We start from the raw sequence: 13,474 nt of genomic DNA, 5'->3' as shown, positions 1-13,474 counted from the left end.
AGGTAGGGCAGGGCTGGGCAGGGCCTGCCAGCAGGTCCCCTATCTAGCTTCAGTCAGGTGGTGGCAGTACCTGTGGACACACCCAGGTCCCAAAGGGAACACCCCCTTCCCCGTCAGCCCTCCCTAGCTGAGCCCAATGCCAGACAGGGAAGGTACTCATGGCCTCTGCCACAGAGGCAACAGGAAGCAGAGGGGGCAGGGGGCTGCAGCACCAACATAACAAGAGGGCAGAGCAACTCAGAAGGAGAGCAGGAGAGCCACAGGACAGCTGAGACATCTTATTCCACTAGGACTGGCACCTTTGTCCCTTCCAAACCTGCAGAGGTCACCTGTGGTTTCGCCACAGCAAATCACTCACACGTGTTCTCTCTCTCTCTCTGCCGCTCTCTCATCCTCACTCACACACTCATGCTTCATCCCCCAACATCATGACACCATTTTACACCCATTTCTCCATGTGGTTAATTTTTTTTTTTTTTAGTTCTCATTTTTTTTTCTAAGAAAAAAGCAACAAGAAAATAATTCAGAGTTTATACAAAACATCTTTACATTATTTTTTCCAAAAAGACTAGTATTTACACAAATGGCAACAGAAACAAAAACAAAAACCTTTCCGACTGCCACCTGGAAGGGGCTGGCTGTTTGGCTCCCTCTCCCACCTGGCACTGGGGTGGGCGGCTGGCCAGGAGGCAGTGTGGAGGTGGATGGTGGAAGGCCCAGCTCCTTTCTTGGCCATGGTGGGAGCGCCTGCAAGGCGCACTCATGTGCCAGTCAGTTAGCAGCCGCGCTGGCAAGGAGCCGGGGTCAAAGTGCACGGCGTGCTGGCCCAGCCGGGGATAGATTCTTCCTATTTCCAGGCCCCAGTCCAAAATTGGGGGTGAGCAGGAGCAGGGTTGGGGAAGCACCCACCTGAGCTAGAGCCTAGAAAAGGAGTAGGCCGCTAGGCCTTATACCCGCTTAGGTCTCTGCCCTGGGCCTCCATTTCCCCACCAGGCTGAAAGATGCCTAAGGTGAGAAGAGAACAGGGCGATGGGGGGGCAGGGGGGTGGAAAGGGGAACTCCCAGCTCTGCAGGGCAAATCGCCACCTGGGCACCTCACCTCGCTCCACCCCCCATGAGGTCATCTGCCTGCAGCAGCTCTCCTGTTCCCCAGGCAACAGCCAATTAAGACGTTAATTACCGTGAGAGTGAGGGAGGCAGGAGATGCCCAAGAATCCCACAAGGAAGGGATTTTTTTTTTTTTTTGGTGGAAGGGTGGCAGCCACTACCCCATTGCCAAGATCAGCTCTGCAGAACGAGGGTCAGGACGGGAGGGTGGCACTCACATCTTCCCTCATGGGCCAAAACAGCCTAGCCTGTCCCCTCCCTACCCTCAGACATGGAGGAATTTTTCAAAGAAATGCCATCCTAAGCTTCCTGGCCGGCCACATCCTGCCCCAGGCCCCTTGCAGTGGACTGTGCCTGGCTCAAAGGCCTGGGGAGGGACTGCCTTTTGCATTTTTTCCAATTTTCTTCAAAAAATAGATGAAAATGAGTTGACAGCTAAAAAATGAACACAAAAACATTAAAAACAGTGATGATAGTGGACAAGTAGTCCTGGGGAGGGGGAAAGGAGGTGAGAACAGACAGGGCCGGGGTGGAGGTTTATCTCCCCACCTGCTGTCCATTAGCATCCAACCCTGCCCTCGAAGAAGGGGCGCCCCCACAGAGCCCAGAAGCCTGGCCAGAGGGGGAAGGCACAAGAGCATGGGGGTGGGGGCACACGCACCCCATCTGAAGCCCAGAGGGCAGGGTAAAGGGAATTATAAAAGCCAAGAAACTACAAAACTAAATACAAAGGTGGGCACAGCTGGCGAGGGAGAGGCGTGGGGAAGAGAGAAGTGCAGTCCAGACTGACTGTCCCTTAGGCCCGAGGCTGCCGGGCGCTCAGACCTTGTAGTAGATGTTCGCTGGGCTCTGGGGTGGCATCTCCTGGACGATGTAGACGGGGTGCCCGTAGTCCCCACTCACCTTCTCATAGTGGGGGCAGTAGTTGTTTTCTGTAGTCCGTAAGGGGATGATGATGTCGCTGGGCTCAGTGCCTGCAGTGCCACTGCCCCCCTTGGGAGTGGCCAGGGTGCTGAGCGAGAGGGCAGGAGCCCGCTGCTGCGTGTGTTTGCGGTGCCGCTTGCGTAGCTTTAGCAGCAAAATCGTCAAGAAGATGATGATGAGCAGGAAGATGACGCAGCCTGCACCCACAGCTGCAAACAGTGCCACCTTGGAGTTAAAGAAGCTGTCCGAGTCTCCACTGCTGCCGCTTCCACCTGGGTTACTCTTCTCGTCCTGGTTCACAGTCTCTGGAGGAGGGGGAGGGAGGGGAGGAATGGTCAGCCACAAGTCCCAGCGACACATGGTCAACTGGGTCCTGTCCTGCCTTTTCAGAGACAGACCCCGAAGGGCAGTGGAACCATGGCTTCTGGCCTCTCAGCGACACCTAGAACTTACCATGTTTGCCGTCAGAGACAGGGTTGCCAGGGTTCTGCGTGGCCATCTTGATAGTGTTGTCTGTCTCCTTGCTGGGCCGGCTGGTGGTCAGCTGCTCGGGTGTCACAGCATTGGGGTCTGGGGTGGGAGATAACAAGTGAGGGGGAAGGACTCTGCCCAGCATGGGTTCCCATCACCTGGGGTGGCCCGAGAACAGCCTGTAGGCTGCACCTCAGATACCATGAGCCTACTGCCTCTAGCCACCCCCTTACACTCATACACCCAATGGGAAATGTCTGTTGCGAAGGTCCAACTGGGGCCCCCTGACTGGGCACTCACCTTGCCCAACCTTCATGACAATCTTCATGGTGCGCGTGCGGCATACGCCTCCCTCCCGGTTCTCAAGGCCCTCCAGGCTCCCGTTGGATGTAGCTGCAGCAAGAGTCCAGAGAAGTCAGGGCAAAATGGAAAGGTCAGCCAGTATTACCTAGAAACTCTAGTGCTGCCTTAGCCCAGCAAGAACTAGGAGTGAGGGAGTCCCCACTCTCTGTGAACCTCCCACTAGGAACACAGTAACCTAGCCCAGCCTGGACCAGGAACTAGCCCTCCCTCAAGGTCATTGCTTGGTATCACAACCAGACCCTGGTCCTTCTTTCTGAGTGGACACTAAGTTGTGTCTTCTCATCGGGTGACACTGCTTAGAGGCAAAGCGATCAGAACAGGCTTTGTGAGGAGGACTTCAACCCAGACAGAAAGAATCTAGATTAAGGGTCAGGAGTCCAATCCTATCCCTAACTTCCCAGATGATCTAGAACAAGAAGCCCCTTTACCTCTTGGGGCTATTGTTTCCCATGAACAGAAAGGGTGAATGGCTGGTTTTTCCCCTAAGAGCTCTTACAACTCTGTTATTCCCAAGAGCCAATCTTAGCTGGCAAAGAAAATCAGAGAGCACTGAGAAGTGCAGTCCTCTCCCACCCAATTCCTAGAGCCAACGGGAGCTGGCAGTGGAGCTCTTGGTGAATACTGAGACTAGAGCTCCCAAGCCATGTGAGGAGAACACACCAGTCTTCAGAGGGCACCAGAGCAGGCAGAGCCATCACCATGTGTGGTCACGCGGCTCTACTTCAAAGCTGCCACTGCTCCACAGTGGTTAAGAGAGAAGTACAGGGTAGGCAGGGACTCACAGGTAATGTAGTAATCGTGGTGCTTCTTGAACTCCAGGCCCATGTAGTTGGGGCTGAACTCCTGGAACTTGATGGTAAAGCGGATTTCCTGCTCTGGCCGGTTGCAAGTGACCAGCACATAGGGGTCGAGCACAGTGCTGCAGGCAGCTGCCTGCTCAGGCCGGACTAGGTATAGCTTGTAGTACTCATAGGGCCGCCCTGCTTCCGCTCGGGGACAGATGATGTCCAGCTTGTCTCCGATCTTTGGGTAGATAACCAGTCCCTTCCCACTCAGGAATCTGTCCAGAAAGAGGGAGACGGTCAACCTCAGAGTTGCAGGGCCCAAGCCATTCTGGAACCATACAAGTGAACAATAAGGGCCAGGCTGGGCCTACTGGGTAGAAAGGTTAGAACAGGCATTCTGTCTTTCCTTCATGCTTAGGCTAGGGGTGGGGAGAGAGAACCACACTGCCAGCAGGGTGTGGAAGGGGTGGCCCATAGGCAAGGCTGCCAGGCTTGGACGACTTGGCAGGGTGGGGCACTACCAAGCTGGGGGAACCCTTTGTCCTAATGTGGCATTTCCGTAGGGGGCTGACGTGGCTGATGGGTTGGGTACCAAGGTGTCCGGCCCGGGCCACCTGGAGATGGCATCCCTATTCTCCCACCCCAACATATTCACATTCCTTTATAGACTGGCTACCACCTGCCATGCACACGTGTGTAGTCACATGACAACACACACACACACACTCCAGTTCCACACATGCCTCAGCCGCCAACACCACAGCTCCCAACCAATGGCTAGGGGAGTTCAATCTGCCGGGGACCCATGCTTTCTCTCCCACCCTTATAAATCTTGGACACGATGGGGAGATAGGGACAAGTACAACCTGGAGCCCAGTGGCAATGGACACAGTTTCTGTCCAGGTACAGCTCCACAGAGCATTCCAACTTCCCACTCCCACTACCCAGTATCCTACCAGAGCATCATTCCCATAATGCAAGAGTCTGAATCCGCAAACTTGACCAGCCTCACACCTAAGAATAGAGGGAGGCAAGAAAGTGCCTAAGCAGGGACAAGAGATCTGTGCTCTAATCCCCCAATGTCTACACTGCTTCTGCCCCAGATCCTGAGAGGACATTGACACCTATCTCTGGAAGCAAGTTCATCTGATATTCCGGAACGCCAGCAATAGCAGCTGGGAGAATAGCAGCTGGAAGGCAGCTGGCCCTGCCTAAGCACACAGGAAGAGAGTGAAGCTCTTGCCAGTTCTAAGCCTCGGAGAGTTAGCGTTCGGAGCAAGGCATGTAAGAGAAAGACAAGACATCAGAAATGGACAGTCAGGATCCTTCCTGGCTCTGGGAGCTCAGCTGAACTGCTGGGTCTCCCCGAGCTCAGTCTCCTCACTTATCAACTGTGGGTGGAAAGGTCTTGCTCTATCCCCGCCCCCCCCCTCTGCTGAGGTTATGGTGGGAAGGTGCAACAGCATGTGGAGGGCACCTGACCCATAGTAGGCACTCCATATTATTTGACTTCTGCTTAGAAAGAGTCTTGCTTTCCAAGAGGCAGGAGTCCAGATACCACCCCCAAGTTCTAGCGAACCCAGTCTTGTTTCTTGGTGAGTGAAGAGGGGCTGGGATATGAAACAGAAGATATGGATGGCCCCATCCCCAAGCACTTTACTACCTGTCTGGTGCCTGTCTAGGTCAGAAATGAAAATGGCTTGTGCTCTGGTATGGTTCAAACAGCAAGGGTTGGAGGCAGTAAGAGGCAGCGGACAGCTTATCTGCCAGCTGGTCTGAGATGGGTCCACAGAGGTAGCGAGAGGAAAGTGGGGCCTAGGTGAACAAGGATAAGTAGACACATGGCAAGAGGGCACAGCAGCAGCAGGGACAGCTGAGCAGAGGCTGACAGAAAGGCCTTGCGGGTCACAAGCAACATGGGTTTCAAGCCTTTGGAGACACTCTTTCCTGCTGGAAGGAATTAAGGGCTGAAGGCAGTGCTTCAATAGAGTGAAGCCGACAGTGAAAGAGCATTCTTCCTACTTCCTGAGGGTCCACCGTGGGGACCACAAACCCTGAGGGCCTACTGGGAGTCCGGTGTGCTCATTCCAGGGAAGGGAACGATACCCAAGGCGAAGAACAGGAGAACAAGACCAAGCAGATGAAGAAGCAGTCGGCCCTCCGTGTCCAGTGAGGTTCCACCAAGCTGGGATCTGCCATCTTGTCTGCAGGCAGGTAAAAGTAAAAAAGCCAAAACGCACAGGCTTTCTCTTGATACCTGACTTTACTGCACTCCACCCCATGTACCACAAAAAGCTGAAAAGTCTCACCCAAGCCTCTGTAATTTCCAAGGCATTTTTCACTTTCCAATACTCACACACTGGTTCCATCCAGATGGCATTAGACAATTTCTAACATCTTAGAGCCAGAAGGAACCTTTGAGAGCCACAGAGGGAATGAATAATTAGAAGAACATTACTGTGGAACAAAGGTGCCCAAAGTCAACTCAAGGAGCCTAAGCTCACCTAGGCCATGAACCCCTAGGGATCTATGAGGACCTAAAACACAATGGCAGAATCTTTGTTCTGTGGCATCTCAACAGAACTCTATCTAGGGGTGACAGCAGCTATAGAAGGCAAGTAAAGGGGGCCAAGATAGCTCACCGTTCTAAGCACTCAACCCTGGTTTATGCCCAGAGACACTTGTGTGATCTGGGCACAATTTCCCATCGCCACTCAGTCTCCAGAAACTCCGAATTGGAACTGGGGGCTTCTAGCTAGTAGGGGCTCTACCTTCAACCCAGAGACACTGAAGAAACAGATGTCTACATAGCAAGTGGGGGAGGGAGGAGAAAGGACTATTGCCCCCAACACCCCTCAGACTCTCTTCAACCTCAATGAACAGGCTTCATAAATATTCAACAGTTCATTTGCATAGCAGCTGGCAGAGGGAAACTCACCTTCCCCTATAGTGCTAGGAAAGAGAAGAGGCTGACGAGCCATTGCCTTCCCCAACTGACCTTGATCTTAGCATCTTGCCACCACCACCATCACTGGGACAACTGCTTCTAGGCCTGTGAGAAGCCCAGGAAAGTGGCAAGGGACCACAAGGTATGAGTGTGTACTCAGCGAGAGGGAAGCCCCAAGCCAGCAACACTAGTCATACTGTGCAGGGGGGACCCTACAGGTCTCCCCTCTTAGTCACCAGGAAGGGGGGGAGAGGGAAATAGATTATTCCCAAGTGAAAATCTTTATAACCAGCTTTTCAAAAAAACAAAACTACTCCCTCCCCACACCCCTCCACAGTATCAAGCCAAATTTTTCTGCCTGGGGCCACCCCCAGACAAAGCCCTTTTCCCCTTTTCGGGGAAAGTAAGGCCATTGACTTAGCCCAGCAGGAACTCTAAAGCAGGTCACCATGGTAACCCCTGAGGCTTTCCCTCCTTAGCCTCTGATAGCCCTGGGAACCCAGGAAGCACCCCAAAGAGTAAAAGGACTTGGAGATGGCAGCCCGAGCATTCTGGATCCTGTCTTAGGGTCTGCTTCTCCCCTTCCACCCTAGTCCAAGTCTTCCCTTCAGCCTTCCTACTGAGCTCAGAGATGCCACTGAAAAGAATACAGGGGTAGGAGCAGCCTGAGGGGCTGGAGCAGTGGCCTCTGAGGCCCTGGACTAGTCAGAAGCCAACTGCCCCTCTGTTTCTTTTGTTCCAGTTCAGTCCCTCTCCAATCATGCACATACAGTTGACAGCGGGGACAGCTTGTAGTCATGGGGTTAATACCCAGAAAGCATCCCAAGTCCCATCAGGTCTGCACTTGCTTCATCTCAACCTTCCCTCAGGCTCTAGAAACTTGTGGTCGGAGAGTGGCCATAGGGAGAGTCTAGCCATGCCAGCTCAAGTTTAGTAGAAGACTCTAGTCATTCACAGTCTTGAATCGGTGTCCCCAGCATTTCTCCACCTGCACCCCCAGGGTGGCAGGACCAGAGGAGGGCAGACCCCGAGCCAGAGCTCAAGTCTGCTCTCATCCCAGCAAGGGTGGGGAGCCCCCAAATTAAAGGCTCCTCTTTCACTCCCCCAGCTCCACCCAGCCCCCGAGGCAGCAGGAGCAGGCCTGGCGTGTCCCAGCAATGCCCGCCCAGGCGTGGGTGGGCAGGAACAGCAGCTGGGGCCTGGCACTCACACAGCACTGTCGGAGGCAGGGAAGCCAGGAGAGTCCCAGAGGAAGTCACCCTCCCCACCTAACAGTTGGCTGCCTCTAGTTCAGGTCACCCGAGCAGAAAGCTCTCAGAGGGCAGGCCTCGATTGGGTAGACCTCACAAAGTCAAATGAGGAAGCCAGAGCACCGCTCATCCCACGCAGGCAGGGCCTGAGTCACAAGAACAAAAGCACGCACACCTGTGAGGTGAGTGGGGCAGCTGGGGGCAGGGCACAAGATCCTCTGCCCAAAGCCTGCCTTGAATTCCCATCGCCTAGATTCCAAGGCAGGAGGATGGCACCTAGCACAGTTCTGCCAGGCTCTGTGCTGACTGACCTTGGAGAAGTCATTTCCCTTTGGGTCCCTGTCCTCTTCGTCTGGAAAGTGGGGGGTATTCCTTCCTAGGGCTGCTGGAAACACCTAGTGAGCCAAGACTGAAGGATGCTCTATATACAGCCAGGTACTGCCCCAACTGTGAACACACCACACACAGTACCATGGGGAAATACGAAGTTCCTTCAATATACGCTCCTGGCTGCTGGCAGCCCCACCCAAAACCACTATCTTGAAACATCCCGAAGGGTGGAGGGGGCTGCTGTGATACAAAGACCAAGACACCCAGAATGTGGTTGGTAAGCACCCCCACCTCAGCTCCCCTAACAATCACAGGCTGGACCCTTGCCCAAACCTAGTGCTTCTATGGCAACCAGCAGCCTCCAGGCTGACCCACCCCTCTCCACAGTCCCAACCTCAAGAAAACAGCGCTGCACACTAGTACCTGGGGCCCACCCCATCTCCATCTACCTGCGAGCTGGAGAGGCAGTGGGAAACCTGGTGATGAGAGAGAGGGAACCCTAGATTCACCCCTCACCCCTGCCTTCAGGGATCTTCTGGCCCTGGACTGGCTGCCTCTGGTGGGGGTGGGGAGGCAGGGGAACTCAGAACTTTAGGAGCTGCTGGGTTCCCAGCTCGCTCAGACCCCCACCTGTGGCCAATCAGCCAGAGGAGAAGAGGTCAGGTCCCTAGCCACCATGAGAGAGGGCCCCCCTGAGCTGGCCTCCCCAAGGACTGTGAGCCAGAACAGCTGTGAGGGGGCTGGGGCCAAAACTGGCTTATAGCAGGCAAGCATGGGTTGGGGTCTTACAGCTGCCCCCACCCATGCTGGATGGAGTCAAGGGTCCCATATGCCATGCTGACCAAGGCCACCCCACCCCACCCCCTCAGAGGGAAGGTGTAATGTGATCTCTGGCACATTCGCACTCTCTGGAGGTGGGGGAACCTGAGTGGGGGGCATGAAGGGGTCAGAACTGACCCAGAGACTGAACTGCAGCAGCTGGACTTGGCTGAGAAGACTCAAGTGTGAGGCCTGCCGGCTGCCCCAAACTCTCAGGGGAAGAGGCTGGGGAAGGGAGCCACCAGGGGACCTCCCCTCAGAGTGCCCCCCAACCCACCCAAGTACACGCATGCACACTGGTTCCTACCAAGCTGGAGTGGGACCAAAACTACCTTCCCAATCTGTGCTCATTGGGTAAGTCTGACAAGAGAGGCCCAGGGGTATTGCTACCACATAAGGCCCCCTCACCAATTAGAGAAAGGATGGGAATCTTAAACTGCCCCTTCTGTCTCCCCTCTCCCAGACAGGGACGAGGTTGCATATGCACCCTGGATTCTGGAAATGTCTCCTCTTGCTTCACCATCAACACCCCCCCCCCGCCGCCCCCAGCCTCACCACTTCTTTATTTTGATTTTTTTCCCAAGGAGGAAGCAATTAAGCACGGTTTATAGGCACTGGGAGATTTGGGGGGGAGGGGGTTACCAGCTCCTGACAGGGCTGAGAAGAGAGACCAAAAGCCTGGGAGGAGAGGGGAGGGAAAAGAGAAAATGAGCCTGTGAGGGAGCGCACGGGCATGTGCGAGAAACAAAAGGACTTGAGAAAAAGAGGCCGAGAGTGACTAAGAGTGAGAGGGAGTGTGAGAAAGAGGGAGAGCAGGCAAGCGGAGATGGAGAGGGAGGTGAGCTAGGCTCGAAGAGGGTATGGGAGGGCCAAGCAACAAGGACCTGAGAGGGAGAATTCCTGGCAGCCTGCAAAGGAGAGAAAGACAGAAGAGACAGTTTATTTGAAAGGTTGTAGCAGCCCTGAGGGTTGGGCGCGGTGGCAGAGGCAGCCCCCAAAGCTCAAGTCCAGATGAGCTGAAGGCAGTGCCTTCCTCTGGCCCTTCTCCCACATGCCCCTAACATGCACCAGGGTGGCTGAATTCCAGACCCCTGAGCCTAGCTGGAACTGGTGGGGGAGGGACACGGGGGGGGGAGTAGCATAGTGACTTTAGATCAATTCTCCACCATTCCCAAGATCTGCTCGGTTATAAAATGGAATTTGTGAAGGTCCCACTGAGTCCTCAGTCACTTCCCACCCCCACACTGGGATGCCGGCCCTCAGCTTACAGTGAACGGTGGGGGTGGGGAGGGGGCAGATCTCAAAAACCTGTAAACTAGTCCAGAGCACTAAAGACTCAAAACACAAAAAGGGGGAAGCTTACACAGATCTTGTTTCTCCCAGCTCCCCACCCCCCGACTCTGCAGGAGGGCTCCTTTCCAGCTGTGGAGCTGCCTGCTATCTCTGGTTAGAGACCGAGAGAGCAATTAGGTCACTCCCATGAGCCCCTATGATGGGCTACCCCAGGCGATTTCAGCTCTCCTAGCTCAAGATAGAGCATTTCCAGGCTCCACCCTCACCGGAGTGGGGGAAAGGAGGGGGAGCTGGGCATTGCAAAACCTTTCTCCAAGGGCTGAGTGGTCCAAAGGCCCCAGACCATTTTGAGCCTCTGCTGTCAGGAAAGCACTGCGCCCAGTTTACCCGTCTGGGTAAAGGAGACATTCTTGCCACCCTTTTTCCTTGCACCCTGCCCCTGGTCTAGCCATTCTACCCGACTAGTAAATAGGATCATACCTTAACCCAAGAAGAAAACTAAAGAACCCACTCAAAGGCTAAGAGATGCACTGTCCTTGGAAACCAAGGGGCCAAGACAGACAGGAGCTGGGGAAGTTAGCGGGGGATCCCAACAAGAGTGGACAGGAAGAGATTCCAGATATTGGAAACACAGATCATGAACAGGACAAGGCCAAGGCCCCTGTTTTCCACTAACGTGCCTGCACGTTGCCAGGACCTCCAGAAAGCAGAAAGGAAGAACAATTTCTGACCCCCGAGTTCCAACTAGAGTCCTGGGTGTCAAAAAAAATAAAAAGGTCCAGAGGTCACCACAGCAGATCCAGCCCCAGCAAGGGCTCTGAAAGAGCCCAGAAACCACTGAGCCACCGCCCTGAAAGGTATGTGTTGTTTTCTGGGGGAAGAAACAGGAAGAAAAGAAAGGATCTTGTCTATGTAGCTGCCTCCCCAACCCCTTGGGGAACTAAGCACAGCTACCCTATCTGAGGGCCATAGGGTAGGGGGTGGGGGTGGGCCAGTCGGACCCGTCAGGACAGGAATCCTTCGCTCCCCACCCACCTCCTTGGCTGCCACTCTCCAACCAGGCAGGCCCTCTAAGGTCTGTTGCCGGCTCCATTGGACCCCCGACGGGTGCTGGATCGAAACAATCCCCCCCACCCCTCTCCCACTCCGCCCCTCTCCACCCGCCTTTGTGAGCCTGGGAGCGGCGCCCGCCCTTCCACGGCCCCGACAGGGGAAAAAAAAGGGAGGGGGTGCTGGAAGAGACCGCAAAGCAAAAAGCTAGGGAGGCAAACAAGGAAGAAGGAGAATGAAAATGGGAGAAGCCCGAATGGGGATATAGGAGCTGCCACCCGCCTTTAGCGCGGGTCCCGCGGCGCGTGCCCATCTCGGTTAAACAAACGAAGAACCTGGGTTCCTGCCTCGTCCCCGCTCGGGTCAAGCTCGCTCCTCGGAGCGGCTCTTAGCGAAAAAACGCCACGTTCCCAGGGCCCCAGAGGGGGCTGCGTTCTCTTCTCCACCCAGCTCTCCAGTGCGCTCTCGAGCTCCCGGACTCCCCGTTCCGCCTAGCGCGACCATCTCTCCACTTGATCCCGGACATTCGGGGGAGAGGGCAAGAGAGCTGAGAGGTCTTCACCTATTTAAGTGCGCCCACCCCCACCCGCTGCACCCCGCCTGCCCGCCCGCAGAAAACACACTCGAAAAAGCCAGACACAAAATGGGGCGCCGCTCCTCCTTCGAACACCTTCCCACCGGCACTGGGGGGCGCGTAGCCTCACCCAGAAGGAGTGCCTCCACCCCGGGGGCCAGAGCAGAGAAGTTACTCACTTGGGGTTGAGGGAGCTCCAGGACACAGGCTCCAGGTTCTTGGCCAGCGGCGTGGCGAGCCGGCACAGCGCCAACACGACCATCGCCACAAGCCACTTGCTGAGCCAACGTTGCCCAGGCCGGGCCATCTTCCCGGGGGGCAGGCTGCACTTCGGGATCCCCTGGCGCCTCCTCAGCAAAGCTCTCCTCGCCTCCCCGTCCCGCGCTGCGCTCCGAGCCACTCAGGCGCCCATCTTCCGCCACTGGCCTTGAAGTACTCCCCTCCCGCAGGCTTCGGCGTCGCTCTTCTCCGCCCGGCCGGCCAGGCGGACTCACTGGGCAGCCGTCCCCAACCCGAGCATGGGCTGCGGCCTCCGGGGGCTCGCTCGTCTGGCCTCTCCGCGGCACAGGGCGCGACGGGGGCTCTGCGCCCCCAGGGAATCCCGCCCGATTCCAATCGGCTCCCCGAGATCGTTCGGGACTGCACGCCCTCTCCTCGTCGGGGGCTCCCCACTGAGGACTCGGTGGCTGCCCCGACGCCTCGACCGTCCCGTGATCGGCACCCCTGGAAAGAAGTGGGAGTCTCCCCACAACTCGTACTCGCTCCGGGGGCTCCCCTCTTGGTCGCCCAGGCGCGGGTTCCGTTCCTCCAGGCCACACTGGGACTCCGGGCTGCGCCCACCGCCCCCCCCCAACCCCTTCGACAGCTTCTACTTCAGCACGGGCCCCACTCAGTGTACTTAGAAGAGAGGGGCGACGCTGCTGAACAAGCCAGTCCCATCGGTTTGCGCCGCTGAAGCCTCGGCCCGGTAGCCCTGCAGCCGGGTCGCTGAGTCCTCGCTCCCCCGCGATTGCGCCCGAGGGTCTATAGCCAGTGCAAGTCTCACACACCTCCCGCCGCCAGCCAGCGCGCATAGACTCCCTCCGCTGCCGCCGAGCTGTCTACTCCCCTGCTCAGGCGAACGCAGGGCCAACCCTATTCCGCTCAGCCAATAACAAGCTCCGTCACGGGGTCCTTGCCCCGTGCCACGCCCCCAGAACAGGAAGGGGGCGGGGTTTCGGGGAGCTCTTAAGGACGCCGCGCTCTGGATGACACGGATCTGAGTGTGCGACTCCTGTGGTTAGCGCTGGGGCCCGCCTAGTCCTGTTCCCAGAGCGCTGAGCTCGTGGGAAGCTGGCGCTTCTCTGGAACTGTCGGCCTGCGCTCCTCCCCTCACGCCTGGTCGACACTTGGCCCGCTGAGTTGAGTCAGACAGACCCGGCCCCAAGTTTCCGGAGAAAGTACAACCGTTCTCTTTTACGCACACAGGAGCCCCGAAATCCTGCTCCTACCCACCTATGTGGCAAGGCTATCGTCACTCAAGGGCTCTAATGGGTTGTACGACTTTTGCCCTCCAATGACA

At 56.3% G+C, this 13,474-nt stretch overlaps 1 protein-coding gene across 1 annotated transcript; it reads right to left on the bottom strand.

Moving 5' to 3' along the window:
• Positions 1-448: 448 nt before the first annotated feature.
• Positions 449-13,010, bottom strand: EFNB1 (ephrin-B1). The gene is made up of 5 exons (XM_004694443.1): positions 12,093-13,010; positions 3,648-3,925; positions 2,803-2,895; positions 2,485-2,601; positions 449-2,336 (listed from the first exon to the last, which is right to left on the bottom strand). Exons 1-5 carry the CDS (start codon positions 12,218-12,220, stop codon positions 1,927-1,929), a joined length of 1,026 nt encoding a protein of 341 aa, XP_004694500.1. The 5' UTR covers positions 12,221-13,010; the 3' UTR covers positions 449-1,926.
• Between the last annotated feature and the right edge of the window lie 464 nt (positions 13,011-13,474).

This window comes from Condylura cristata, unplaced genomic scaffold, assembly GCF_000260355.1.
Source record: "Condylura cristata isolate star-nosed mole 26May11 unplaced genomic scaffold, ConCri1.0 scaffold00043, whole genome shotgun sequence".
Classification (NCBI taxonomy): Eukaryota; Metazoa; Chordata; class Mammalia; order Eulipotyphla; family Talpidae; genus Condylura; species Condylura cristata.
The sequence above is the reverse complement of the archived record's forward strand: the minus strand, read 5'-3'. Positions and strand labels throughout refer to the sequence as shown.